Source organism: Hydra vulgaris, chromosome 02 (genome assembly GCF_038396675.1).
Source record: "Hydra vulgaris chromosome 02, alternate assembly HydraT2T_AEP".
Lineage (NCBI taxonomy): Eukaryota > Metazoa > Cnidaria > Hydrozoa > Anthoathecata > Hydridae > Hydra > Hydra vulgaris.
The window spans coordinates 61401458-61427897 of record NC_088921.1 but is presented as its reverse complement, the minus strand read 5'-3'; the positions used below and the strand labels follow the sequence as shown (position 1 = coordinate 61427897).

Here is a 26440-nt window from a genome sequence, read left to right as displayed (position 1 = left end):
TTAATGTCATTTAATGTCACATAATTTTTTAGTGATAGTAATTTATTTGCAATCTTTTTGCCTCTGCTTGTCCTCTAAGTTATTATTAAATAGAGACAGTGGAGCTAACTCCTCAGTGAGATACCACATGTGATTTCTGAAAGCTTTCAGAGCAGCATTGAACAATAGTTAAATCAATAACTTTATACTCTAATAATGAATTAATAAGATTTAAATCTTTAGTAGGAGCTGCTGAAGATATAGGTACAGTGAGCCACCATGGAATATAACAAAATACAACAAACTGGAAAATCCTTTGTAGTTTAGGAAGTTGTTGTAGAGCAAAAATTGTTCCTTTAGGTAACTGGCTGATTACCACATTTACCACATTTTGGCCATTGCTTAGATACAGCAATGTTAGTTGAACAAGTTCTCTATGATCACCTCTGCTGAAATTTGCCTCATTGCTTCTTGGCAAAGATTGGTAATGGCATCTTTTTTATTTATCAAAGACTGTGAAATTTGAGGGATGTCTACATCTTCAATAGTTTGGTAATTCAGATGTTCAAAGTTTTTATTAAATCTAAAAACCAAACAATGCAGTCATTATTTTGTTGCTTATAATATTGATGGTTAGTTTAGTTTTAAATAATAATAAAACATTCTAATAAACATGTTAGATTACCTTAAAAATAGATTGATATTAGGACCTTTTAAGATCTTTAAACTGTTCCATTTGTTCCTTAGTATAGTCTCTCCTAACACGAGGCTACTAAAAATTTGCACATAATTTGAATGTTTGAAACTCACAAACAAATTCAAATATTTCTGCATTTGGAAGTTAAATATATTCACTAGACATTCTTATTTCATAAACTGATACTGATTTTGGCAATTAAAATTATATAAATAAAATGAATGGAATTTAAAAAAGCGAAAAATGAAAGTTTATTGGAAACTCCTATTTAGATAACATAGACAAAGGGAAAACATTTACAGTGCATCATTTTCTGCAAACGAAAGTTGCAAGGCGAGTCCTATTTTACATTAAGCAGCCAAAACACACCAGGAAATGATGGCTTTTATAGTCAAGATAAAGACAAAACTGAAGATAATATTAAATATAAGTTTAAATCAAAATTTCAAGCGAAAGTTTTAGTATCGATTGCAATCAATAGATTTGGTAAATCAAAGCCTTTCTTTGCAATTAAGAATAATGCTATTGATGCAAAAAAATATTCCGAAGAATGCATTGAAAAGAAACTTGTTTCCTTCATCAATTCGCATCACAAAAATATAAAACATATATTTTGGCTTGATGGTGCAAGCTGTCATTATGCAAAGCTAACAATTGAAACTTATAAGAAGTTTAATATAACCTATGTTTCTAAGGATGATAATCCACCAAATGTACCACAATTAAGGCCCATTTAAACATTTTGGGCTCACCTAAAACAGAGTCTATTCCAATAATCTACTATTGCTAATATAATATAATCTAATATAATTTGAATGACAACTATAAGCGATTCTTTTTTTTGCAAATTTTTAGTAGCCTTGTGTTATGTGATGTCAGCAAGCAAGCCATAGAAATAGCCTGTTCAATATATTTTGCATTGAAACACAGCCTGCAGTTATAGCCCTAGTATTTGATGCTGTTGCATAAAAAAACCATGCTTGCCACACAATCTGAAGTTCCAAGCTTCTAGGAATTCATATGTTGCTTAGCAATCACTGGCCCCATCTTCTCAGTGGGTTTATATGGAAGCACTGGTACACCCAGTAATTTTACACCTGAACAACCTAAAAATATTTTTTTCGAAATAGAACCAAATTCAATTTGCTAAGTAACAAGTATATAGACTTGCTGATATGTAAATTGTTCATTAGTTCCTAATTTTACATGAATTGACTTGCCCAAGTTTTATTTTAGAGCTACCTGAAAGAAGAATAGGAAGCCTTTCTTTCCTAATGTTTTTGTTGTCAAGTGAATCCATGAACTTACTATCCCAATGAACAACACCGATTTTTTGGAGATTTCTAGGAGCTCTTAATCTTGGTAGCAATTGTCTGCACACACACTCCACTGCACACACTCCATTTTGTTCCTAAATTGTCTGCACACACTCCATTTTGTTCGATTGTTTAAAGTAAAAAATGCAAGAGTAAAAATATTGATTACTGAATCAAAATACTGATTACTTTTGAATCAAAAGTATATTTAACCAAAAATTAAAAGTATATAAAAGTAAAGAGAAATTAATATTTCAAACAAAACAAGAAATTTCTATTTAAATCTATTTTTTAAAATTTATATTTCTATATAAATAAATAAATATAAATATATATATATATATATATATATATATATATATATATATATATATATATATATATATATGTATGATATATATATATATATATATATATATATATATATATATATATATATATATATATATATGGGTATTTCCACGATGGAAGAGATAAATTTTGTGTTTAAAAATATCTTTTTTCAAAAGGTTTTATTTCTTTAATTATAGTTTAAACACCTTAAAATTATTGTTAAAATAAATTTTGAGTAGAAAATGTTTGAACCGAGTAGATAAATTTGATGAATGTTAGCAACTGTTCTTTTTATTATTCGAAAAAGTGAGTAAAATTTGAGGGCGAGTTATTGCAATATTTTAAACAAAACATATCCATACTTTTGTTTAGAAAGAATCTTTGAGATTACATATATGTCTTGAGTAAAAAAACTTTTACTCTTTAAAAATAATTCAAGTGTTTTTTTGTCACAAACACATCTGCAAAAATTACGTTGCGTCACTGAACTAAAAGCTAAAAAAGTTTAATTATCGCAATGAAATTATGCTTTATGGCGAGGTTTTTTTAGAAATTATATATTTTAATGTAAACTTTTAATCATTACTAAAAAAAAAATTGGTCAAAAAGCATTGTATTAACATATAGTTATAGTTTAAAAGCTGTTGCGTCACTGAACCCATCGACGGGATAATTAGCGTTTTATAAAATAGCGCGGTAAGGAAGTCAAAGTATCATCCAAAAGTTCAGATTTCGTTGCGGGTTTTCAAATTTTTCAAATTCGAATAAATTTTTGCATTTTAGTATTGTGAAGGGCTATTAGTAAATATTAGTAAACTTTTGGATTTATGTTAACATTTTCTTATAAAGTTGTAAATGTTTTAAGAAATGGAATCAAAATTAGAAGTAAAAAAAAAACGTTATGCAGAATACCAAGCTAATTATGTTTCTCGGAATGCTGATAAAAAGAAAGAAATGTCCAGAGTTAGATCTAAGAGATATCGAAAAAAATTGAAAGCGGATCCTAATAAAAAAGCAGCTTATGCTGCTAAAGCAAAATTAAGAGTTTTAATAAGTCGCGCTTTAAAAAGAAAACTTTTAAATCAATATCAAAGACCAAGCTCATCTTTTAAAAATGTTCAACAAAAAGGAAAAGCATTGAAAAAAGTTTTAAAAGCACTACCAACTTCAAAGGAGAAACAATCTGAAATTCTTTCTATTCTTTCAAATAGCTATGCTTGTAAAGATAATTCGGGTCTACCTCTAGCATGTTCAAAGCTGTATGGTCTTTCTGAAAGCGATGTTTTAGCAGTTGTAAACTTTTATAATGAAGATGAAGTTTCCCAAATATCACCAAACAAAAAAGATGTCACTCGAACTCAATTATCTGACGGAAAAGCAAACAATATTCAGATACGTCATTTATATTATACACTAAAAGAAGCTTTCGAGTTACTCAAGGAAAAGCATCTGCACATAAAAATTGGACTCAGCAAATTTTGCGACCTTCGTCCACGCAATGTAAAATCATTACAAAATTTCCGCATAATGTTTGTGTTTGTAGTTTGCATGAAAATATGCGATTTGCCTTAAATGCATTAACAAAATCAATTCAAGTGCCTTCAATCAAAGTTGGATCTGAAATGATAAATAACTTTGTTTGTGAACCGTACACATACGATTGCGCCTATGACAAATGCGTTGCATGCAAAGGTATGAAACAGTTCGATAAACACTTGCAAACTGTTAATACATTTGGTTTCGAAGTATCCTGGGACGAGTGGAGAAAGCCTGAAACTAAAACATATGCAATCATTGAAAAAATTTCAAAAAAGTCTACTGTAACAGAACTCATCCAACACATATCAGCGATGCGTGATAAGTTCGCATTTGTAAAGAAAAACCAATCAACAATTTTTAATAAACTGAAGGAGGTTTCAATGAGTGTTAATTCTGAAATTGCAGTAATCCAAGTTGATTGGGCTGAAAACGCTTGGTGTTTCTATCAAAATGAGCCACAAGCGGCTCATTTCGGTCAAAATCAAGTTTCTATCATGACCCTAGCAGTCTGGAACATTGAGTTAAAAACATTTGCCAGTTTCAGATTCAACTGATCATACTAAGTCTTCCGTTATACCGTACATTGACAAAATCCTTCACTTTATTCCTGATCAAGTCAAAGAAGTACACATGTTCAGCGATAATGCCACTTCTCAGTTCAAAAACAAAAGCATTATGGCTGCAATGGTTGTGTTTGAAAAACGTTTTCATAAAAAATTCTTCTGGCATTTCTTTGCAGCGATGCACGGGAAAGGAGTGGTTGACGGAATAGGAGCTACTGTTAAGCGAATCGCAGCCCTGAGAGTTAAAACTAGTCAATATGAAATCAGGTCAGCAGCAGATTTTGCGTTAGCATTACAAGATTTGCAAATATCTGTAATTCACATGTCAGAAAACGATACAAGACAACAAAAAAATGAACTTGGATTCAGTTCAATTTTAAGTAATTCAAGAAAAATCAATGGTATATCAAAATCACATTATTTTTATGTTCAGAATGATAACGTTGTTCCGATGCTATTTTCACCTGAGTATAATTAAAATTTATTACAAAATAACAAATTTTTTTAAAATGATTTTAATTTCGCCTTTTTGTTTCGTCACTGAACGTTGCGTCACTGAACTGATAGTTTTTTTTCTGTAAAATAAAACGATAGGAAAACTTTATTGTTTGTGGCTTTTTTTATGACTACCTTATTGCCAAATGAAAAAATTACAACAAAAAAATCTAATAAGTCAAGCAAGAATTAAAATTTCAGCGAAAACTCCATTTAAAAGTATGCTGATAAAAAAACACTTTTTTCCGCGTTGCGTCACTGAACTCATGTTTTAATTTTTGCTATGTAGCAGTGTTATGTTAATACAATTGTGTTTAGTTTATATTATAAAATTTTAATTCAAGATTGATTTAGAGTAATAAAAAATTATTTTTGAGTTATAGAAAAATTTCTATTTAAAAAAATCTCTCCGCATGATGCCTCACTGAACTATGGAATTGGCCATATATATATACCTGTATGCTGTTATGTAGCTCAAGTCAACTCAAGAAGAATCACCAGACATGGCACAAATTATAGAGTGAAATAAAGAACAGAGTGCAGTAGGTGTAATTTTGTTCCTAACAGCTGTTTCAATAACTTTAGGTGATTTGAGAATATTATGTGGTATAAACACATTTGTGCCAGTTTTCAAGCTTTTGTGAGAACGCTGCTTAATTTCATAAATACATCCAGGTTCATCAAGATCAAGACAACCTTCATCTATCTTCATGAAATTGTTCTTAGAACATCTCAAGAGACTTGATTGCACTTCTTTTTCTTCATAGATTCTTTCTTGTTCAGTTTCTCTCATGTAACTTTTCTTTCAAAAGGCTGCGTTTAAGATCAACTGAGCCAACGGATGATTTCCTATCAGTCATCATGCTGATCAGAAACTGTTTACTGCTGCATCAACCAATTTATCTAGCATATTTTGTGGCCAGAACCTCATTGTTTTTGTTAGCTTGTCTTTAAATCCAATAATTTTTTTGGTATTCTTGACAGGTTTCTATGGGCATAGTCAATTTTAATTTAGTTAAAACTGACTTTTTAACTCCTTAAATAATGTCATGATTTATTTTGCCATTTTATTTGACTTAATTGTTATTCTTAATATTTATTGTTAATTTTATTTTATTTGACTTAATTGTTTGTATTCTTGCCAAATTGCTAAATGGCAGAATTGATTTAACTATTTCATTTACAACATCTCTCTTAGATTTTGCGGTGAAATGTGCAAGAAAACATAAAAGCACCTGATGAGCAGTTAGTAGCCTAGATCCATGTACATCCGTATCAGATTTAATAGGGATGGTTTCTAGAATGAAATATCTTCGGTCTTTAGATTTAGCCATTTTTACCCACTTAATTTGTCAATATTTTAATTTGTATTTACTCTAAAAAAAGTTTGAAATAAGTCATTAATGTATCTGTAAAATCGTAACAAACAACACAAATAAAAAATAAAAGACAATTTTGGATAAAACTGTTTAACTGCTTTTTTTATAAAAAGAAATATCTTGTAAGATTTTTTGTAAGAATGTTATAAGGCACATTGACTAATATAATACTCCAATTTACATTCTAGTAGTTTCACACTGATAATTATAAGTTCCTCCTGATTATCAACAAATTTTGAAATTGCAAGAATCTTGAAACTTCAACTGAAATCTGCTACCACTAAACATTGTCTATTTTTCTTAAAATTTCAGATTTTTACTATTTATTATGAACCTCACCCACAAAAAGTCAGGCTTAACTAGAGCACATAAGGGCGGCAGGATCACCCTAATATTCATTGATTGGAAATTATTGATTGGAAATTATTGATTGGAATATATATATATATATATATATATATATATATATATATATATATATATATATATATATATATATATATATATATATATATACATATACACACACACATACACACAGATGCATTTTCAATATAAAATAGGTTATTAGTCAGTTTTATGTAATAAAATTTTACAAAAACCATTATAATAATTAAATTTTGTTTTTCGTCAAAAAAACCTTTGATTTAATAACTGCTTTAACTATTCTCTGCATTCTTTCAATTTTCTAGTTGTTTCTTTCTGAATATTATTCCATTCCTGTTCTATAAAGTTCCATAAATGAGATTTTGATGTTGGACATACAGTTCTAATTTTTCTATCTCTATAATGTTCTTTCCTCATTATACCATCAATTTTACGCAAATCTCCCACTCCATCCAGAGAGAAACAACCCCAAACTATCACAGAGCCTCCACCATGCTTTAGCATTTTTTTTCTGACAGATCTTCTAACATAAACCCTTTGCTTATTTCTGAAAACTTAAAATTTTGACTCATCGGTCCTGAGTACTTGTTTCCATTCATCCATTGTCCAATTTTTGTGGAACTGTGCCCAACAGAATCACTTCTGTCGATTACCTTTTCGTAGATATGGTTTTCGAATTGCAACACGACCATGCAAATTAGCTTATTGCAATTTTCGTTTGATAGTACTGACAGAAACTTTTTTCTCAATCACAGTCGAAAATAGCTGTTATTTGTGGAGCAGTTAACATTCGATTATGTTTAGTGATGACTTTTATGCGTCGGTCATCAGTTTTGTTGTTATGCAAGAAGGAACTGGACAATTTCTGTCTTCTAAACTTACAGATCTTCGATATCGACAAATTGTATAACTAACTGTTGATTTACTCAGATTTAATTTTTCAGCTATTTTTGTAACTGTAGAGTTTTCTTGAAGCAAAGTGAGTATTGCTGCCCTTTTTTCTACACTTATTAGCTTACCTTGAGGCATATTTTTTCCAATATTTTTAATTTACAAAAAATTAAGTTTGAAAAAATTTAAAAAAAATTGAAATAAAATTTTTTTTTTAAAATTTTACCTTTGAACTTCTGCACTTGAAATTTTTAAAACACTAACACAAAATAAACAAAATAGCTGCGTATAAAAACACAGTAAACAATAGAAATATTTGTTAAATGACAAATTATATTTGAATTTAATATGTTTCTGGGTTCGCTGTTTAATTATTTAAAATGATAAGACTTTTATTTGCGTGTACAATTTATGTTATTTTAATGATTTACATTAAAATAACTTAATTTAGAATTTTTTTATACAAATTTTATTTAACTTGATTTATATATAATAAATTTTACTAATATAAATTAATAATTTTATAACGTAATTACATTTTAATATTGTTCTTTTGAAAAAATATTTTTTGTCCTAACTTTCATGAGCGGCAATGTGTGTATATATATACATATACATATATATATATATATATATATATATATATATATATATATATATATATATATATATATATATATATATATATATATATATATGTATGTATATATATATATGTATATATGTATATATATATATATATATATATATATATATATAGATATATATATATATATATAGATATATATATATATATATATAGATATATAAAAAACCCTTAGATGTTGTCCGAAAGTTTTTTCGATATTTTGTTGACAAAAAGTAAAAATTAAAATGCAAGACCGGAATTTTTTTTTTTTAATAATGATAGACTGCCTGCCCCAACCAAACCCTCAGTCGATGTAGCAGCACTCCCTTGCGGGTCAGGCTATTTGTCAGTCAATGTAGCAGCACTCCCTTGCGAGTCAGGCTATTTGTCAGTCGATGTAGCAGCACTCCCTTGCGAGTCAGGCTATAAGATAGTCGATGTAGCAACACTCCGCGCATGATTTACAGTAAAAAAAATAAAAATAAAAACATTTTATTAAAAAAAATAAAAATAAAAACATTTTATTAAAAAAAATAAAAATAAAAACATTGTTTATATTGTTAAAAACATTCAAAATGTTATAAAAACATTCAGAATGTTTTTAAAAACATTCTGGTCAATTAAATTTGCGTTTTTGTGGTTTTTTTAAAAAACGATTAATTTGTAATTAAATTAATGGTTTTTACTTTCGTCCAACACGGAAATGTTGGACGAAAGTCAAAAGTAATTAAAAGTGACGTATGTGTTGGCGTAAGAATCACTTTTTTCCTTCCGCTCTTCCTAAAGCCAACAAACTATAGAACTATATATATATATATATATATATATATATACACATATGTATATATAAAACAATGACTAATTAGAGAAGCATATTTTCTATGATTGATCATCATCAAAGGAAAAAAAATATACCTGAATATCTGTGAGTTCTTTGAAAAGTCTTTTAGTCAAAGGAAAACCATTTGAAGTATCCACTCTTAAAAACTGTGAAAAAGAGTTAAGTTCTTATATGAATTCATAAACACACACATAAAAATCAATAAAGTTAATAATGCCAATCAGTAGCACAAGAAAGTAATAATACAAAACAAATGGAAAAAACAATGGAATAAGAGACGATTTTGAAGAAAGCAATTTTTTTGGAAACAAAATTTTATTTATATATTTATGCTAATTTACAGACCTCATCGTTAAACAAGATCTTTTCAATAGGCAAAACAACACAGCCAGTACCAGCTCCAAATACCTCCTTGATCTAATAAAATTATGGATATATCAAAGTAAGAAATATCATAATTTAAAAAACCAACTATATTTCTCCATTAAATTTTAACAACCTTCATTTAGTCTTATTATTATTTAAGTTTTTTATAAACTTTTATTTTGTTTTTAATTTATGTCTTGCAATTTTATTTTTTTATGTTTACTCATGCAAATTTAAAGGATGGCATAATTTTGTATCAAAAAAAGAATTCGGTCAAAGTCATATTTTTATTAAACAAAAACTTAAAAATAAACCATATTTCATGACATTCTAACTTTTGCAAGTTATATTCAATTTAGCAGTGGAACTTTTGTTATTTTTAAAATAAGAAAAAAAGCAAGCACTTTTATTAAAAAAATATTTTAAGTTAAAAACTTGGCGCTTAAAAATTTAAAGATAAAATTTTCATGTTAAAAACTTTAAACAATATAACTTAGACCCTTAAGAATTGAGTCCAAGTTAAAATATTTAAAAAAACATGTATAATGCAAAATTGAAACAAAACATATGTTTTGATTCTTGGAAAATAAGAGACACTAGTGTGTGATTCTTAGAAAACATGAGACACTAGTGTGTATTTTGCTTCATACTTACTCGCCCTTCTTTTGAAGCTTTGATCATTTGGTGGATTGTATAAGTTTTTTCAGAAACTTTGAATTCATTCTAAATAAAATATGAAAATCAAAAATAGATTTACTACATAAAATTCTATAATTTGAATTAGTGAACACATATATAATAAAATATTAAAATCTGGTATTAAAAATTATAATTTAATGAAGTCTACAAAAAGGTATCCAGAAAAGATTAGCCTGCAATAATTAAATTATATGGATCAAAAGATTTAAAACAATGGTGCAAAAATAATTAGAAACTTATTAGTTTTTAATATTTTATTAATAAAAAATAGATAAAAAAATTTAATTAATTGTGAGTAATAAAACTATGAAAGACAATTTTTGTTCTTGGATTTCAATTGCTTACATCTAAGGAATAAATTGAGCACAAACTTTTGTTTTATGATTATGTAGACCAAATTGAGTCTGCTTCAAATCATCAATGCAAACATCCTGTTACTGATTTACATGTATTGTACAAAATATGTAATGCAGTTGCATTGCATATTTGTACATATAATGGTATTGCATTATATATTTTGTACAAATACTCCTGATCTGTAAATCATAAATCTACAACAATCTATAAAAAAAAACTTATTTCTATGCATGTACATGTTCTAATATTTTTTCTGAAATGGGATTTTTTTAATGTTATTTACACTCCCAAGGTTGAGCAGGTCACTACAGTTGAGGAGGCTACGCTTTAGGGTTGCAACATTCTGTCAACTCTTTAACTCCTAAACACAAACCTAGGCAAACAAATCGAGCCCAGTACTACCAGGGACTTGACCAATTACAGCATAAACAAAAAATTAACAAACTAGTTCATCTATAGATTTTACAAAATTACCCATTTTTAAGTTAAAAATACTCTAGGTACTTTAAGATCAGATTTTGAAGTGCCAGGGATCAAAATAGGGATTCTAAAAGAAAGTGATTTTATCTAGAAGTTTTAAAATGATATGAGTATTAAGCAAATAGCTTAATCTAAACTATTATTATATCAATAAAAAAAAAAGGAATAAGTGTATATCAGCAAAACCATTCACAAATAATTTATTAATGATAAGACCAATATTTTTTACTTACAATTTACATTAAATGTAAAAATAAAGAGAACGAGTTCTTAGTATAATATGGTCAAAAGCATAAGAAAAATGGCCAGCCAAACCTAAATTTTAAATTTTTTTAAAAGTGACTAGCCCTAATATGCTACATCAACTGAAGGTTTGGTTAAGGCAGGCAGTCTTATAAATTTATTCTAAAGACTGCCCATTATTTATTTAAGAAAAAAAAAAAATTATTCAAGTTTTTAAAATTTTTTTGGTCTGGTTTATTAGTGTTCTCTTTAAAACCATACTTTATGGAAGAAACTTTTCGACTCTCTCTATATATATACATATATATATATATATATATATATATATATATATATATATATATATATATATATATATATAAATAAATATATGTATATATATATATATATATATATATATATATATATATATATATATATATATATATATATATATATATATATATATATATATATATATATATATATATATATATATATATATATACACACAGTGAGGAAAATAAGAATTTGAAGGTGAACGGTCAATTTGAACGGCTAACACATCAATTTTAACGGCTAACACATGGATTTGAAGGTCAATTGTTTTTTTTGGATGGTCAAAATTTGTATTTTTACTGTTTAATTTTTATCCTTATTTTTCATATACAAAAATTATGAATAATGCTTGAAAATTAACAAATTTGTATTCCTTTTAAAACAATAATTTTAAAGAAAACCAATACATTTTAAAATGGAAATACAAATATAAACATTCAAATTACCAGCTAATGTTATTAATTAAAAATAATTCTTGCCCGCACAAATTTCCATTCAATTAAAAAAGGAAGTTTGGTACCATCCAAGTAATTTAATTTCGAACTTTTTTTTAATATCAAAACAATTTTTATAAATTATTCAAAAAGTTTAAACTAAATACTTAATACTATAAGAAATTGTTCTGAGAATGTTTGAAACAATTTTATCAAAATAATAATAAAATAAGACATCAATCATCTATAAAAACAAATAGGATTTTTACCACCAGTAAAACTGGTAGCAGGCCATTAAAGCGAAAAGCTTAAAAGCGAAAAGATATTAAAGCGAATTTCTTCTTTATTCTTTTTATTCAACAAAACAGCCTGGTTTTTATCTTTATTTTTCAAAACATTGCATTAAATTAACTTTTTATTAATAGTTTAACTTAATATTTTTATTAACAACTTTATATTATTAATATAATATAAAATTGGTCAACCATTGAGTCATTTCAATGCCTAAATGGTTGACCGGCAATTTTAGTTGTTTCGGGCAATTATTTATTGTTAACCGGCCATTATTTTTCATGCTGTATATATATATATATATATATATATATATATATATATATATATATATATATCTATATATATATATATATATATATATAGCCCTCAGAGCTAGAAAAAATGAAGGCAAAAAATTAAACCTGACAAATGAAACTGATGCCGAACTAAAAAAGTTTTGTTCAGCATAAAATTGACAGAAAAACAAATGCCAAGTTTAACTTTTCTTTCAACGCCAATGTTTGCTTAAAAATCTGAAAAATAAAGAAAAGTTTGTTTTTCAATTCATATTTTAATTGTTTTGTTTACAATTTAAATAAATGTTTATATTTAGAATTTAGATTATTATTTTATAAATGAATTATTTTATTAAGAACTTAAAATAAAACATTTATTTTTCCAATTTTTTTCTTTCTTTAATTTAAGTTAGAATTTGTTTTTATTTTAATTACTAAATAAATACAATTTAAATGAAATGTTTGTTTTTAAACTAACTTGTTTAGAATTTAAATAAAACATTTTGAATTTAATAATTTTATTCAAAATTTAAATAAAACGTTACTTTTTTCATTTTTTTATTTTACTTAAAATTATTATTTTATTTAAAATTTAAATAAAACTTGTTTTCCCATTTTTATTATTTTATTTAGAATTTAAATAAAGCGATCGTTTTGCCATTTTTAGTTTATTTGAAATATTAAATAAAATTAAGTTTTAAAATTATGAGTCCGGCAAGAAATTGACGACCATAAATGTCAGGTTGACATTGTAGAATCCTGACCTGACATATATATATATATATATATATATATATATATATATATATATATATATATATATATATATATATATATATAAATACATACATACATACATACATACATACATACATACATACATACATACATACATATACATATGAAGACCACACTGGAAAATCGATTAAGCTACATTTTTATTGTTTTGAGTAAATTAGATTTTAAACTTTAAAACACCATAGCTTACTTACTTGATAAGCTTTTTTAATTATCTATTTTTTATTATTTACTTGAGCAAGGTCTTTAATAAAAACAAAAGTTTTCCTGTCAACATTACTTAGCAATGATTATGTTGTTATTATTTTACCGATGACATACCTTTTTGGTGCTTGATCGTTTTTCCATTTTATACTTTTTTTTTTCAAAAAATGTTTGTATATTAGTAAATTACAACTTGGTGCAGTGTAGAGTGTATGCATCGTTTTGTCTTGATCAATACAATAAATCAAGGAGAACTTAAACTTTATTAACTAGAAATAAGATGCGTTTTAGTAATGGTGATCAGGATTAGTTAAAAAATAAAAGGTGATTATTTCTAATCATCAGTGTCCAAGATACTTCCTTCAGAACCATCAGTGATGTCTGTTGCTGAGGTTGAAAGGTTGTCAAAGAACGCATGGCTTTCAGGTCAACAAAAACGCTTGAGAACTTGGAGATCTTTATACTTTTCTTTGCTGATTGCCAGATCAGTAGGGTAGAGCTGCATCAGTGTTGGAAGATTTCTAAGAATTGAAATTCAGCTTGACAGTCTTGAAGTGATTGTAGGTGTGGATCATTGTGTGGAAGAAATGAATGATGGTGAAATTTTTGTTCTGTCCAGCACATCTATCACAAAAAGCCTCCAGGTCACTGACATTACTCGAAAGATGATTTATAAAAAAATGATACAGCATTGAAGAAATGTCATCTGCACTGTTCTTTCCTTTGGTTTTGTCTTATGGTGTATATGTATACATCATTTGTGGACAGCACGTAAATAGTGAAAGATACAAAAGTAAGTTAGCGACGGTATTAGACGTCATTACATGTCTTGCTTGGTATAGGTAGATTTTTTTGATCATCAAATGATATTGCCTCTACCGCTTCAGTTGCTTGAGCATGTCTGTGTGCCTCTGACTTTCTTGTGTAAAATATATCAGCTTTGCGTTGTAAAGTTCATGTTGGTTGGTCAATTTTTCTTTTTCCACACATAGGACATCTACGCCTCCTTCATACTTTAAGATGCATTTTTCCGCATGCTCTTTAAAACTAACTTGTCACAAGTCGCACAAGTGTCTTTCCTTGGGTATCCAAACCCTATATGAAGTCCTTAACAAACACTCTGCAATAAGTTTTGTAAGTTATCTCTGTCAGGATGTATTTCTTGGAAGAGGACGTGCATTTTGCTGACATTAAGCTCTGCTGAAAGATACAGCTTTCTAGTTTTGCCAAGCCCATAGTGAGAATGTCTTCCACGAAAGTTTGATATGTGTGCACGGATAGCTGCTATCATGTGGTCAGAAAGCCTGTGTGGTCTATTCTTATGTCATCCTCTGATATCTTTAGGAGGACACCCTATTGTAAAAAAAATCATTAGTAAGTGTGAGTAATAGAGACAGATTAGTTGATTGGGAGGAGGGTGTGGGGTGTGGATGGTAGGTGTTGCACATTTTTGTTTAACTGTTGTCCTGTTGTTACTAAATAAACAAATTTTTCATGCATACAAATTTTTTGTCACAAATCAAAATTTGAATTTTTCTTTTGTTAACAAAAGAATCTCTTCCTCTGTCAATAATATTTTAATCTAGCAGTACCAGATCTAGTCATGATTAACTTTGTAATACAGAAATAGCTATATGTAAAGATGCCTTTTCAATAATTTATAATTATAATAATATAAATTATTATAATAATTATCACAATTATACATTTTTAAATAGGCATACTTTGGGTAATAATTATATTTTGCCACTTACCTGTTGAGGTTAAAGCTTTTTTGATAATTTGTACTCTTCTGTCTGTAATGCCAAACAAGGCAATAAAGGCTTTGAAGCAGACTTTCTGTTCTACATAGGTTCCACCACGCAGGACTCGTACATGATAAGAATAGCTAAATTCATGGAACTGGGCTTCTCCTTCACGATGAGTAGGTCTTCCCTTCACTTTCTTTGTCGTAATAAGAGAAAAAAGGAATGAGTCTTGTTTGTCTTTTGAAGGGTAAGCATTGAATGCTTTAATAAGAGCTGCTCTGTCTTCAAGATTTGTTTTTTCGAAGTACTGCAAAAATGTGCACTGGCAGTTATTGCATATTGTGTGTTTTGAAATTCAAGCTTTCTTTGCCTTATCTTTTTTAGAACCCAATGATTTTCTTTTCTTAGGCTTATCCACCACTTGTGGAAAATTAGATGCATCCGCCATTTCAGCAGGTTTATTTATAATTTTCTTGAATCTGATTGGTTTAGCATTGTCACATGTTTTACAGTGAGCAATGTGATTGTTCTTCCAGTGGGCAGATAAACTAGAAAGCTAAATATCTGTGTAACTTGATCAGTTTTCTAGTTATATAGTCAATTATTATATAGTTAAACTGCAGCCGAATATAACAGGGGAAAAAACCCCAAAAAAGCAAAAACGTGACTTGATCCTTTTTCCTTTTTTTTTTGGGCTTCATATATATATATATATATATATATATATATATATATATATATATATATATATATATATATATATATATATATATATATATATATATATATATATATATATATATATATATATATATAGTACACGTGCATATATCAGGCCCTTAGGAACAAAAATTAAATTGGAAAGGAGGGGGGGGGGGAGTTAGTGCTGGCTTAAAGGGACTCAAAATAGTTTTAAGGACCTTTTTTTTAAAAAAATCTTGTTATCTACTGCCCCCCCCCCTCCAGGTTGCTACAGGAGGGGGGGGGGGGCATTTTTAAAATTTAAATTACATTTTTATTTAAATGTAATTTATATAAAAATGTAACATTAAGCAGGAAAAAAAAAAATTAAAGTGTCTAATTATATTTGTACAAACTCTAATAGAAAATATTTATAACTATTCAAAAACAGAATTAAAAAATTTATCTATAAATGATCTCTAAAATATGTATATATATATATATATACCCATTCTCGTGCAAGCTCTAAAAGCGATTTCCTTGTCACACCAGGTAAAATCAAACCCGTCAATGGTGCTGTAATAAGCTCATCCTCTATAATAAAATAAGCAACATAAAATATTATAAAGATTTGTTATATTATGAAATAAAGCAATTTAAAATAAATATTTTAATAAATTTTAAATTTAATAAATAAACATAAAAAAATAAAGAAATAAGCAAAAAATAAATTTAAAAAGAACTTTCAATTTATTTTATGTAATAATTAAAATAATATGCAACAGATTAAACATTCTGAAATTAGTAATTTTGAAAATGCATTAGCAATAATAATAATAAAAAAAGTCCTTCAACCTCCTTGTTCATTAATCCAATACATAAATATGTTCATTGTACCAACCTCAGTCACCTAGAAAAACAGAAGAATTTTATTTTAATTATTACTTTCACACTTATCATCTCACCCTTAACCCTTATCTAACATCAATCTCCAACTCTAATTTTTTAAATTTTTCTAAAATATTTTAAAATAATTATTTTTTTAATGAATGATACTGCTGATACTATTTTAATTAACATCTGCTAAGTTTGCATTTCTTTACCCTGCTCACCACTTTTTTACTGCGGATTCTATTCTTTATCTCTATAAATCTCAAATCCGTCCTTGTACGGAATACTGTTGCCATATCTGGGGTGGATCTTCTAATTGTGCCCTTTCTCTTTTAGACAAGATGCAAAAACGCATTGTTAACATAGTTGGACCTGATCTTGCAGCCAACCTCCAACCATTATCACATTGTCATAATGTTGTTTATCTTTCTCTTTTCTACAAACACTATAATGGGCACTGCTCCAAAGAGCTAGTGTCTCTTGTGCATGCAATTGCATGCCGTAACTGACTATGCTTTTAATTTTTCTTTATAACTTGACCAAGGCTGTTTTAATGTTTTAACAATTTAATTGCAATAAAAAAATTGTTACGTTGTGATTAACTTTTTCTTTCTTTGATCTTTTTAAAAGTTTTTATTTTACGCGAAGGCTTTAAATAAATTAAAAATTATAATTGATCGTTTAAAATAAATGCCTTTTGAGTAAATTAAATATTAAAATTTTTTTTAGTAGGCATGTATTTTTTTATTATAAATTTAAACATTTGAAACTATTTTTTCATGTCTTCTTAAAAATATTTTAAAAGATTATTATTTTTTTTAAATTATGAATAAATTAAATTAAAACTTCCTGTTGCAATGGAATGATTTAACTGCTTTATTATTATTATAATTATTATTATTATTTTAATTTCAAGTTTAGAATGAATTGTTTAAAAGTTTTTTTTAAAACCTGACTTTCAAAAGACTACTTTATTATTTATAAAAAATTATTTTGCAACTTTAAAAAAAAAATGTTTACACAATTAAAAAATACTATACTTTTTTCTTTTCAATATCTATTTTACATTTCAACAATTTAAATAAAATTTGTCAATTTATTAAACAATCATTAGAAGTAATTTCTAAAAGCGTTTTGCGTAACTTGAATAAAACATTTCAAAAGATAAGTTTTCGCTTCGAGTTGATGTTTTTTGAGTTTCATTTTAAAACTTATTTTCTTTTTTGTAAGGAATTGTTATCTTTTTTCATTAGTTTTTAAAAAATTTTTTCTAGTTAAAGACTTAAAAAATATATATATAATCTATATATATATATATATATATATATATATTTATATATATATATATATACACTTTTTTAAAAATCTATATATATATATATCAGGCCTTGTTATGAGATTTCGCTGCGTAGCGAAAACGCGTAACGCATTTCTAAGTAACTCAACTCAGCAAATATATTTTGCATCATTAGAAGTTATATTGCGTCACTAAAATTTTTTTCCTCATAAATTATTTTTAAGACCATATCTTTCTATTTGTTAAGTCATTTCTTAACAAATAGATCAGGTCTCTAGAGCGAATAGGGGCACAAATAAAGAGGCATTAACAGTGATAAACCAAACGCATTAAGGACCATTTTTATTTTTTTATTAAACAACTTATTAATCAGTGGTGTCAACATATTTCCAGATCTTAAGTACCAATTGGCACTAAAAACATTAAAACATGAAAACAGTCAAATGTAGCCTCTACACTCTATAAAAAACAAACTTATGTAAGTATTATATAAGTATTGAAATACTTCGAGGTGGAGTTTGGGCTAAAAATTTGGGCACCCTTACACAGGCCTTGTTACGAGATTTCGCTGCGTAACGAAAACGCGTAACGCATTTCTAAGTAACTCAGCAAATATATTTTGCATTGTTAGAAGTTATATTGCGTCACTAGCGTCTTATCAAGTACCGCATTGTAATTAAAGTTATTTTATTAACGCATTAAAAATCATACAAACAGTTTGTTTTTTTCTCACTATAACAAAAGTTACTAATAAAATCTAAGTTCTTATTTAAAAAATCATTTTTATTATTTTTTTCAAACATGAAATAAATTTTATTTAAAAAAAAAAATATTTTTTTCATGAAACGTAAAATAATGTTTGTTTATTTTCTTATGATTTTACAGTTGGTTTTGGCTATTTTATTAACTGTTAATAAATTCTTTCTTATTTAATTTGTGAACTCATTTTAATAATGTTTTTAAACAATAAAGAGTTTTTTTTTGTTATTTATCAGTTACCGATAACATATTCGTGATCATAATTTATTTTCATAAATTAAACGAACGTCATTAAAACTTTACGTTATTGAATTAACAATAAACAAAATATCTTATTAATAAAATATTTACATCAAAATAAATCGTGCATTTTTTAAACTATTATGACTAAAAATAATTTTTATATTTAAAAGGAATTTATATATTTAATTCCTTAAGATAAAACTTAAAACACTTTATTTTTTTTAACTAATTTTTAACAACAACAAAAAAAATTATTAAACAAACAGTTCCTTTAGCAAAAAATCTATTAGTTTACAATTGCGGTTAAATGCTTTTACTTATGACTTTATTTCTTCTGAATAAACGTCATGTTAACGACAATCAAAAGATAATTTAAATATTCTAAAAGATATAAGTTTTTGCTGAACGTGTAGGCAAATCGCCTTTTCCCAGGCAAAATGCGAGCTGCATTATATATATATATATATATATTATATATGTATATATATATATATATATATATATATATATATATATATATATATATATATATATATATATATATATATATATATATATATATATAGATTTAAAAAAAAGTGCTAAAGTTATTGCAGTTTTTTTTAAGTCATTTATAAAATTTTTTTTTTTTGTCAGAATGTTTAAGATAAATTCTACGTCATTTAATTAAAGTGAAAAAAAATAATATTCTTAGTTAAAATAAAAAAATAAAGCTTTAAATAAAGAAAAATATGATTTTTAAAAACCTATTGTTTTGCTTTAAAAAGCACAACAACAGGTTTTTAAAAAGTAGGAGTATAAATAGCTTTATTAAAATACTGAATGTTGAGCAAGTGTTTAACACAGGACTGGAAACATTTCTTAATTATACTTTTTATTACCTTTTTAACTATTTTATACTATAATTATTACCTTTTTATAAAAATGTCATATAGGGGACCTATGTCTTTGTTTTCTCTCATTTTACTAAGGTTGTTTAAAATATATAGTTATAATTTATAAATATGTACCAATATGACTATCACTTTATGTTGCATGTCTGTGGTACATAATAAATGTCATATGATATCTATGTGAATGCCTACATTGACATTGACAAGTAGATACGCAAAGGCTCTGGTCAGAGTTGGCCAAGAAAAGAACAAACTAAGTCTAAGACACAACATCTCATTACAAAATACCGGTGTTTTACAAATTTTGAGCACGTGCTCGATTTTAGCAAAGTAGTGTCCACAGGGAGTCGACCATTGGTCAGGCGCCAGACCTTGGAAACTCTCTGATGACAATTAATGGTCCTGATGAGAATGTCATCTTGACACTACATGGGTAATTGGATAATAAAACACCTATATTTTAATTATAGATGCTTGTCATTCTAAGATTTATACTAATATTTCTAGAATTTATATTTGCTGATTTATGCCTATAGAGTTATACTTAACTCAAATTGGGTCATTAAAACATTACTCTAACACCTATTTAACACAATAAATGTGTGAAATAGCCAGTGTAATGTATATAATACATATAAATAATTTATGGATGTCTTGGAATATATATGTATGTCCATAAGGTATATGTGTGTGCATACACATGCATGAGCACATATATACTCATATGTGTTTGTATGAATATATAGGTAACTATGTTTATCATGGTTGTATGTATGTATATATATATGTATATATATGTATGTATATATATATATATGTATGTATGTATATATTTGTAGACAGATACATAGCTATTTTTATGTATATGTATGTATGTTTATGGGTGTATATATACGTATAAGGGTATGTATGTGTATATGTTAATCAGCCATGTTAATCAGCTGAATTTGCACTCCCTCTTTAACATCAAAATCACGAGCCAAAATTGGATACATTTTAACATCCTTGTGGTTTGATGCATCAGAAAGAATTGACACTAATGATGCTTTTAATAAAGCATTTTCTGAGCTAGTTTCACAACATTTCTTGAACACATTTACAATTATTGCTTCACATTTTGTATGCGCACAAGCAAATCTTGGATTATAAAATTTCTTAATTAGCTTTGATGTACAACCAGCACTTCTAAAGCTATGGTTGTGTTTGGTTGTGTGGAATGCAATCATTCCTTCTTGAATGGCTAATATTTTTTCACTTTGACCAAAGCTCTGACTCTTCATCAAATTTGTGATTTTGTTTGACAATATAGAAGCATCCAATGCCATTTTGTGTTTGATAGATTTGCAATGATCTTCGATTGCAGACAAATAGTACATTTGAAGAGCTCATCTTAGATCTGCGTTAAGAAAAGAAACATTTTCTTTAAACTATCATTAAATGTGTTTAACCTTCTCTTCTTACTATTTATTTTTTGAATTTGATGTATAAATAGTTATAAAAACCTTAAATCATTTATTTTTATAAACTTCTTATTAAAATAAATCACAAAGCGTTGTTTACAATAATTTACAATAAAAAAAAGACATTAAAAGACAAACAAAATTTGCGTAAAACAAGTCCATTTTCTTTGTTGTGGTTGAAAAATCTTTCGAAGTAATTTTTTTCCTTCTCTTATAGGAATTTTAATAACTTTTGTTTTTAATGTTTACAGGAATTTAATTCATTTAGTTTTGTGTTTTATAGTTAAGTTTATTTGGAATTTTATTCATTTTGTTTTTTAACTATATATAAGGTGAAAAAAGAAAGAAATTTTAGAAAATTCATTAATAAAAGTCTTTCAAAGAATATTTTTTGAAAGAATTTTATTTGCTTTTTTTTAATATATAAATGCAAACACAAACGCGTACAAACCCCAAACGCCCAAAACTACAGTCAACTGCTTACTGTATGCGCCAAATGCATACACATGGTCACCTTATATATAATATGTAAGTTGATTTCAATAGAAGGGCAGCATATAACTGTTTTTAAGTGTATTTTGATATAATAATATATTAACAATATTTCACTGGCCTATTGTGGTCAGCATCATCAGGTAATATTGTTAATATATTATTATATCAAAATATATTGGGAATTAGTTATATGCTGCCTTTTTATTGAAATCTACTTACATATTATAAACATATTGTATAAAAAATATATAGCTTTTAAGGAATATATATATATACATATATATATATATATACATATATGTATATATATATATATATATATATATATATATATATATATATATATATATATAAATATATATATATATATATATATATATATATATATATATATATATATATATATATATATATATATATATATATATATATATATATATATATATATATATATATATATATATATATATATATATATATATATATATATATATATATATATATATATATATATATATATATATATATATATATATATAGAACTCTTAGATGTTGTCCGAAAGTTTTTTCCATATTTTGTTGACAAAAAGTAAAAATTAAAAATGCAAGAACGGAATTATTTTTTTTTATTAATTGATAGACTGCCTGCCCCAACCAAACCCTCAGTCGATGTAGCAGCACTCCCTTGCAGGTCAGGCTAAAAGATAGTAGATGTAGCAGCACTCCGTTGCAGGTCAGGCTATTTGTCAGTCGATGTAGCAGCACTCTCTTACGAGTCAGGCTATTTGTTAGTCGATGTAGCAGCACTCCCTTGCGAGTCAGGCTATAAAATAGTCAATGTAGCAACACTCCGCGCATGATTTACAGTAAAAAAAATAAAAATTTAGTACATGTGTATTTGCTTTTATGCATAAATAAATATATAAATGTTATGCAAATAGGCATGTATATAACATACATACATGTTCATAACAGTGCATGCATCATAATCAAATGCAAAATACATTTCATTTTATTAATAAAATTTATTTGGGGATAAATTATATAAATTTGATATAATATATATTATATCAAATTATATGCGGTAGTGGTGTAGTGGTAGTGGGTTATTTGATACAATATATATTATATCAAATTATATGCGGTAGTGGTGTAGTGGTAGTTGATGCGGTAGTGGTGTAGTGGTAGTGCGGTCGCTTCATAAGCGAGAGGTTCCGAGTTCGATCCCCACCACGTCCCTGGTAGTACCGCGCTCAACTTGTTTCTCCGCGCAGCGGCCTTGTTCGTCAAGGTTCGTGTTTTGGAGTTATAGAGTTGAGAGAGGGTTATAACCACAATTAAGTAGCCTCCTCATCTGTAGTGGCCTTCTGGGCCTTGGGGAGGTGAAATAACACAAAAAAAAAAAAAAAAAAAAAATATATATATATATATATATATATATATATATACATATATATATATATATATATATATATATATATATATATATATATATATATATATATATATATATATATATATATATATATATATATACATTTAGTGGGTGTATGTGTACAGCCAGAATGCATAACCACTGCCCAGTACTACCTAGTTTTACATTAGATGTCCAGTACTACATAATGTGTTTGTGCATATCAGGCTGTACATAATATGTCTAATGTTACTACAAATATACATGATATTTAATACGTAATTACTGTCAAATACACTAAAGGTACTACATCTAATATTCTTTCCATAGTCACTGCATCTTTTTACTATATATATTTATCATACCTATAACTCAAGCCACGCCACACTAATTATATATAAAACGAATCATTCCACTCCAAATATTCTACTCCAGCTCTGTTACATACACCATCTGATAACTACTTAAAAAACTAAAAATTCTACTCCAACTTTGTGACATACACCCATACACATCCCTCTATAAAAGATAAGTAATAGCAGTTAAATTATATTTAAATATACACATATGTTATTGGTAATGTATCATTCTCACACTGTTAAAATACTAGTATTATGCTAATAAAGAGTTATTAAGTTAACGAGGAATAAAAAAATACAAATTCATATTATTAATAGATATAACATAACTTAATTTTGATAACCAGCTTCTAACCACTAACATTGTTCTGATACTAAAAACTCATTCTAAAGACACAAGTCACCATGAATACCTGTTTTATAAAACGAATAATTCTTCTCCACTTCAGATACTCCTGGTAACATTACAGTCACGTGACATATTAACAGTTACTCTTATAACTTATACAAAATTCCATATAATCTTAGATTATTAGTTGTAAAATATATATACAAGTTCTTAATACTATATTGGTGTAATTCTGTATAAATTTTCCAGATTATCTAGTTGCAATAGTTTTTTTAAATTATTTTTAAAATACATGTTATTGGACTTCTAGTATTCACGTCTAGCTTACATTATAACAGTTTTAATGACTTTCAACCAATTTTATGCTAACAACTCATACCATCAAGACATTCTATTACAATAGACACACACAAATACTCTGCATTGACTGTCTACATTACATACACATATATAAGACTCAAAACAGTTCACAACTCTCACTGACCCTCGTTATACTGCAACAAAGCACTGCACTTATCGACACTCATGTCAAAAAAGTGACTTACAATTGTATGCAAGTTGTACTGAGCCCCACTAAGTGTCCTTTGATCCCAGTGTCAATTCAGAAGTCTGTGGCAATCATCCTGACAGGATACTCTGAGAATAGTCCTTTTGTGATAACACAATGGGATACCTTAACAAGATACCCTGGTGCAGACCCAGAGTGGAACTTCTTTTGGGATACCAAAAAGAAGTTCCACTCTGGGTCTGCACCAGGCGAAAGTTGGAGGTCTTCTTGTGTTCATACTGTACCATAAGGCGGGAATCCATAGGGTACTCGAGACGTCGATGACACACTTATATTAATAATGTATATTTACCACTCTAATAATACAGACCACATGATAACTACTTATAAAATGAATAATTCTGCTCCATCACTGATATTGTCTACACATCACACTTTCGCTTGACAATAACGACAATTTAGTAGAACAACAGTAAATGACTCTTACTTATCTCGACTATTGTTTATTATTATTGTTTATTTTATACAACATTTTACTTAACAGTTTTTTAGTATTTTTCTACTTTGAGGCTCTATTTTTTCCACTGGACATCTGTCCTTTAGTACTTTTACCTCACTCTGCTAAACTCTTTTTAACTAATTATTCATCCCTAAGGCATTCACTGCTCGGGGCAGCTTCACTAAAATGCTTTGCATTTACAACAAAAATTTTAGACCCCTCTTCCCCTATTTTGTTGACGTAATACAGAACTATTTTTATTACATTAAAGTAACTTAATTACATTAAAAATATTAGTGACACTATTACTTTTTAACTTTGTTATTGCTTAGTCTTCTGTGCAAACAAAAAAGATATACTAGTACATAGTCTACATTATACTACTTAAATGTTTATACCAGGGGTCAGCAACCAGCGGCTTGCAAGCCTTGTGCTCCATGCACAAATGTTAATATAATATTAAAATAAAGATATTGGTAGCTCTTTAAAAACTGAAAAATTTTGTAAATTGTAACTTTTGGCTCTTCCGCCTCAAAAGGTTACCAACCCCTAGTTTATGCCATTTGTCAAATGCAAAAAAGTATTTATAGCTTGTTAACTTTTAAATCTTTTTGAAGTTAGAACAAGTCTTTGTAAATATAAAGTCTTTGATGTGTTGAATTAATTTGAAATACGTTCATAATTTAAAAAGTTTAAGGTGTGTACATTTTTGTTTGCTCTTTCCTTTTTTGTTTGTTTGGAGTTAGCCTTTGCAGTTATAAACTGGAAATATGTTCATAACTTAAAAGTTTATTAATTTTTTTTCTCTATACTTTTACTTTTATTCACTTTTTTTTCAGAGCAAGCATTTGTAATTTTAAATGGTTATATTTGTCTGAAATATGTTCATAAGTTAAAATTTGTATAAATTTTTTGTCTCTAATTATTTTACTTTTTTGTTTTAGTTATAAACTAGTCTTTTTAAAACATTTTTTCATTTTTTTCCATTTTAATTTGATTTTCAAGGAAGGTGAGGGGGAGGGGGTTATCTAATGTTAACATAATTTTATAGGGAGGTCTCTGGATGTTTGACAAGTAAGTGACAAAGGGGAGGGGGAGGTAAAAATCGCCAAAAAATTGTACAGCCTCTACTCTAAAAAAAAGAAATCTAAAATCTAACTTGATCATTATATAACCAGAGGCATTGTGCACATCCTTTTGATTCAGCTATATGCTGAGGATAAATGGTGGGTGCGTAGTTACTAAAAAAAAAGAATTTAAAACTTTGAAAATAAAATTTAACGCAATTACTAATTGCTAAATTACTTAATTATAATAAATAAATTTTT

At 27.1% G+C, this 26440-nt stretch overlaps 1 protein-coding gene across 1 annotated transcript in view; it reads right to left on the bottom strand.

The window, feature by feature from the left end:
• Positions 1–26440, bottom strand: part of LOC100208081 (branched-chain-amino-acid aminotransferase, cytosolic) — a 62106-nt gene that overhangs the window by 4517 nt on the left and 31149 nt on the right. The window contains exons 7-12 of the mRNA XM_065791608.1: positions 26272–26353; positions 16801–16855; positions 16454–16539; positions 10069–10137; positions 9394–9465; positions 9123–9194 (exon numbers count right to left, since the gene is read on the bottom strand). Coding sequence (XP_065647680.1) covers positions 9123–9194; positions 9394–9465; positions 10069–10137; positions 16454–16539; positions 16801–16855; positions 26272–26353 — 436 coding nt within the window. The remainder of the gene's footprint in view (positions 1–9122; positions 9195–9393; positions 9466–10068; positions 10138–16453; positions 16540–16800; positions 16856–26271; positions 26354–26440) is intronic.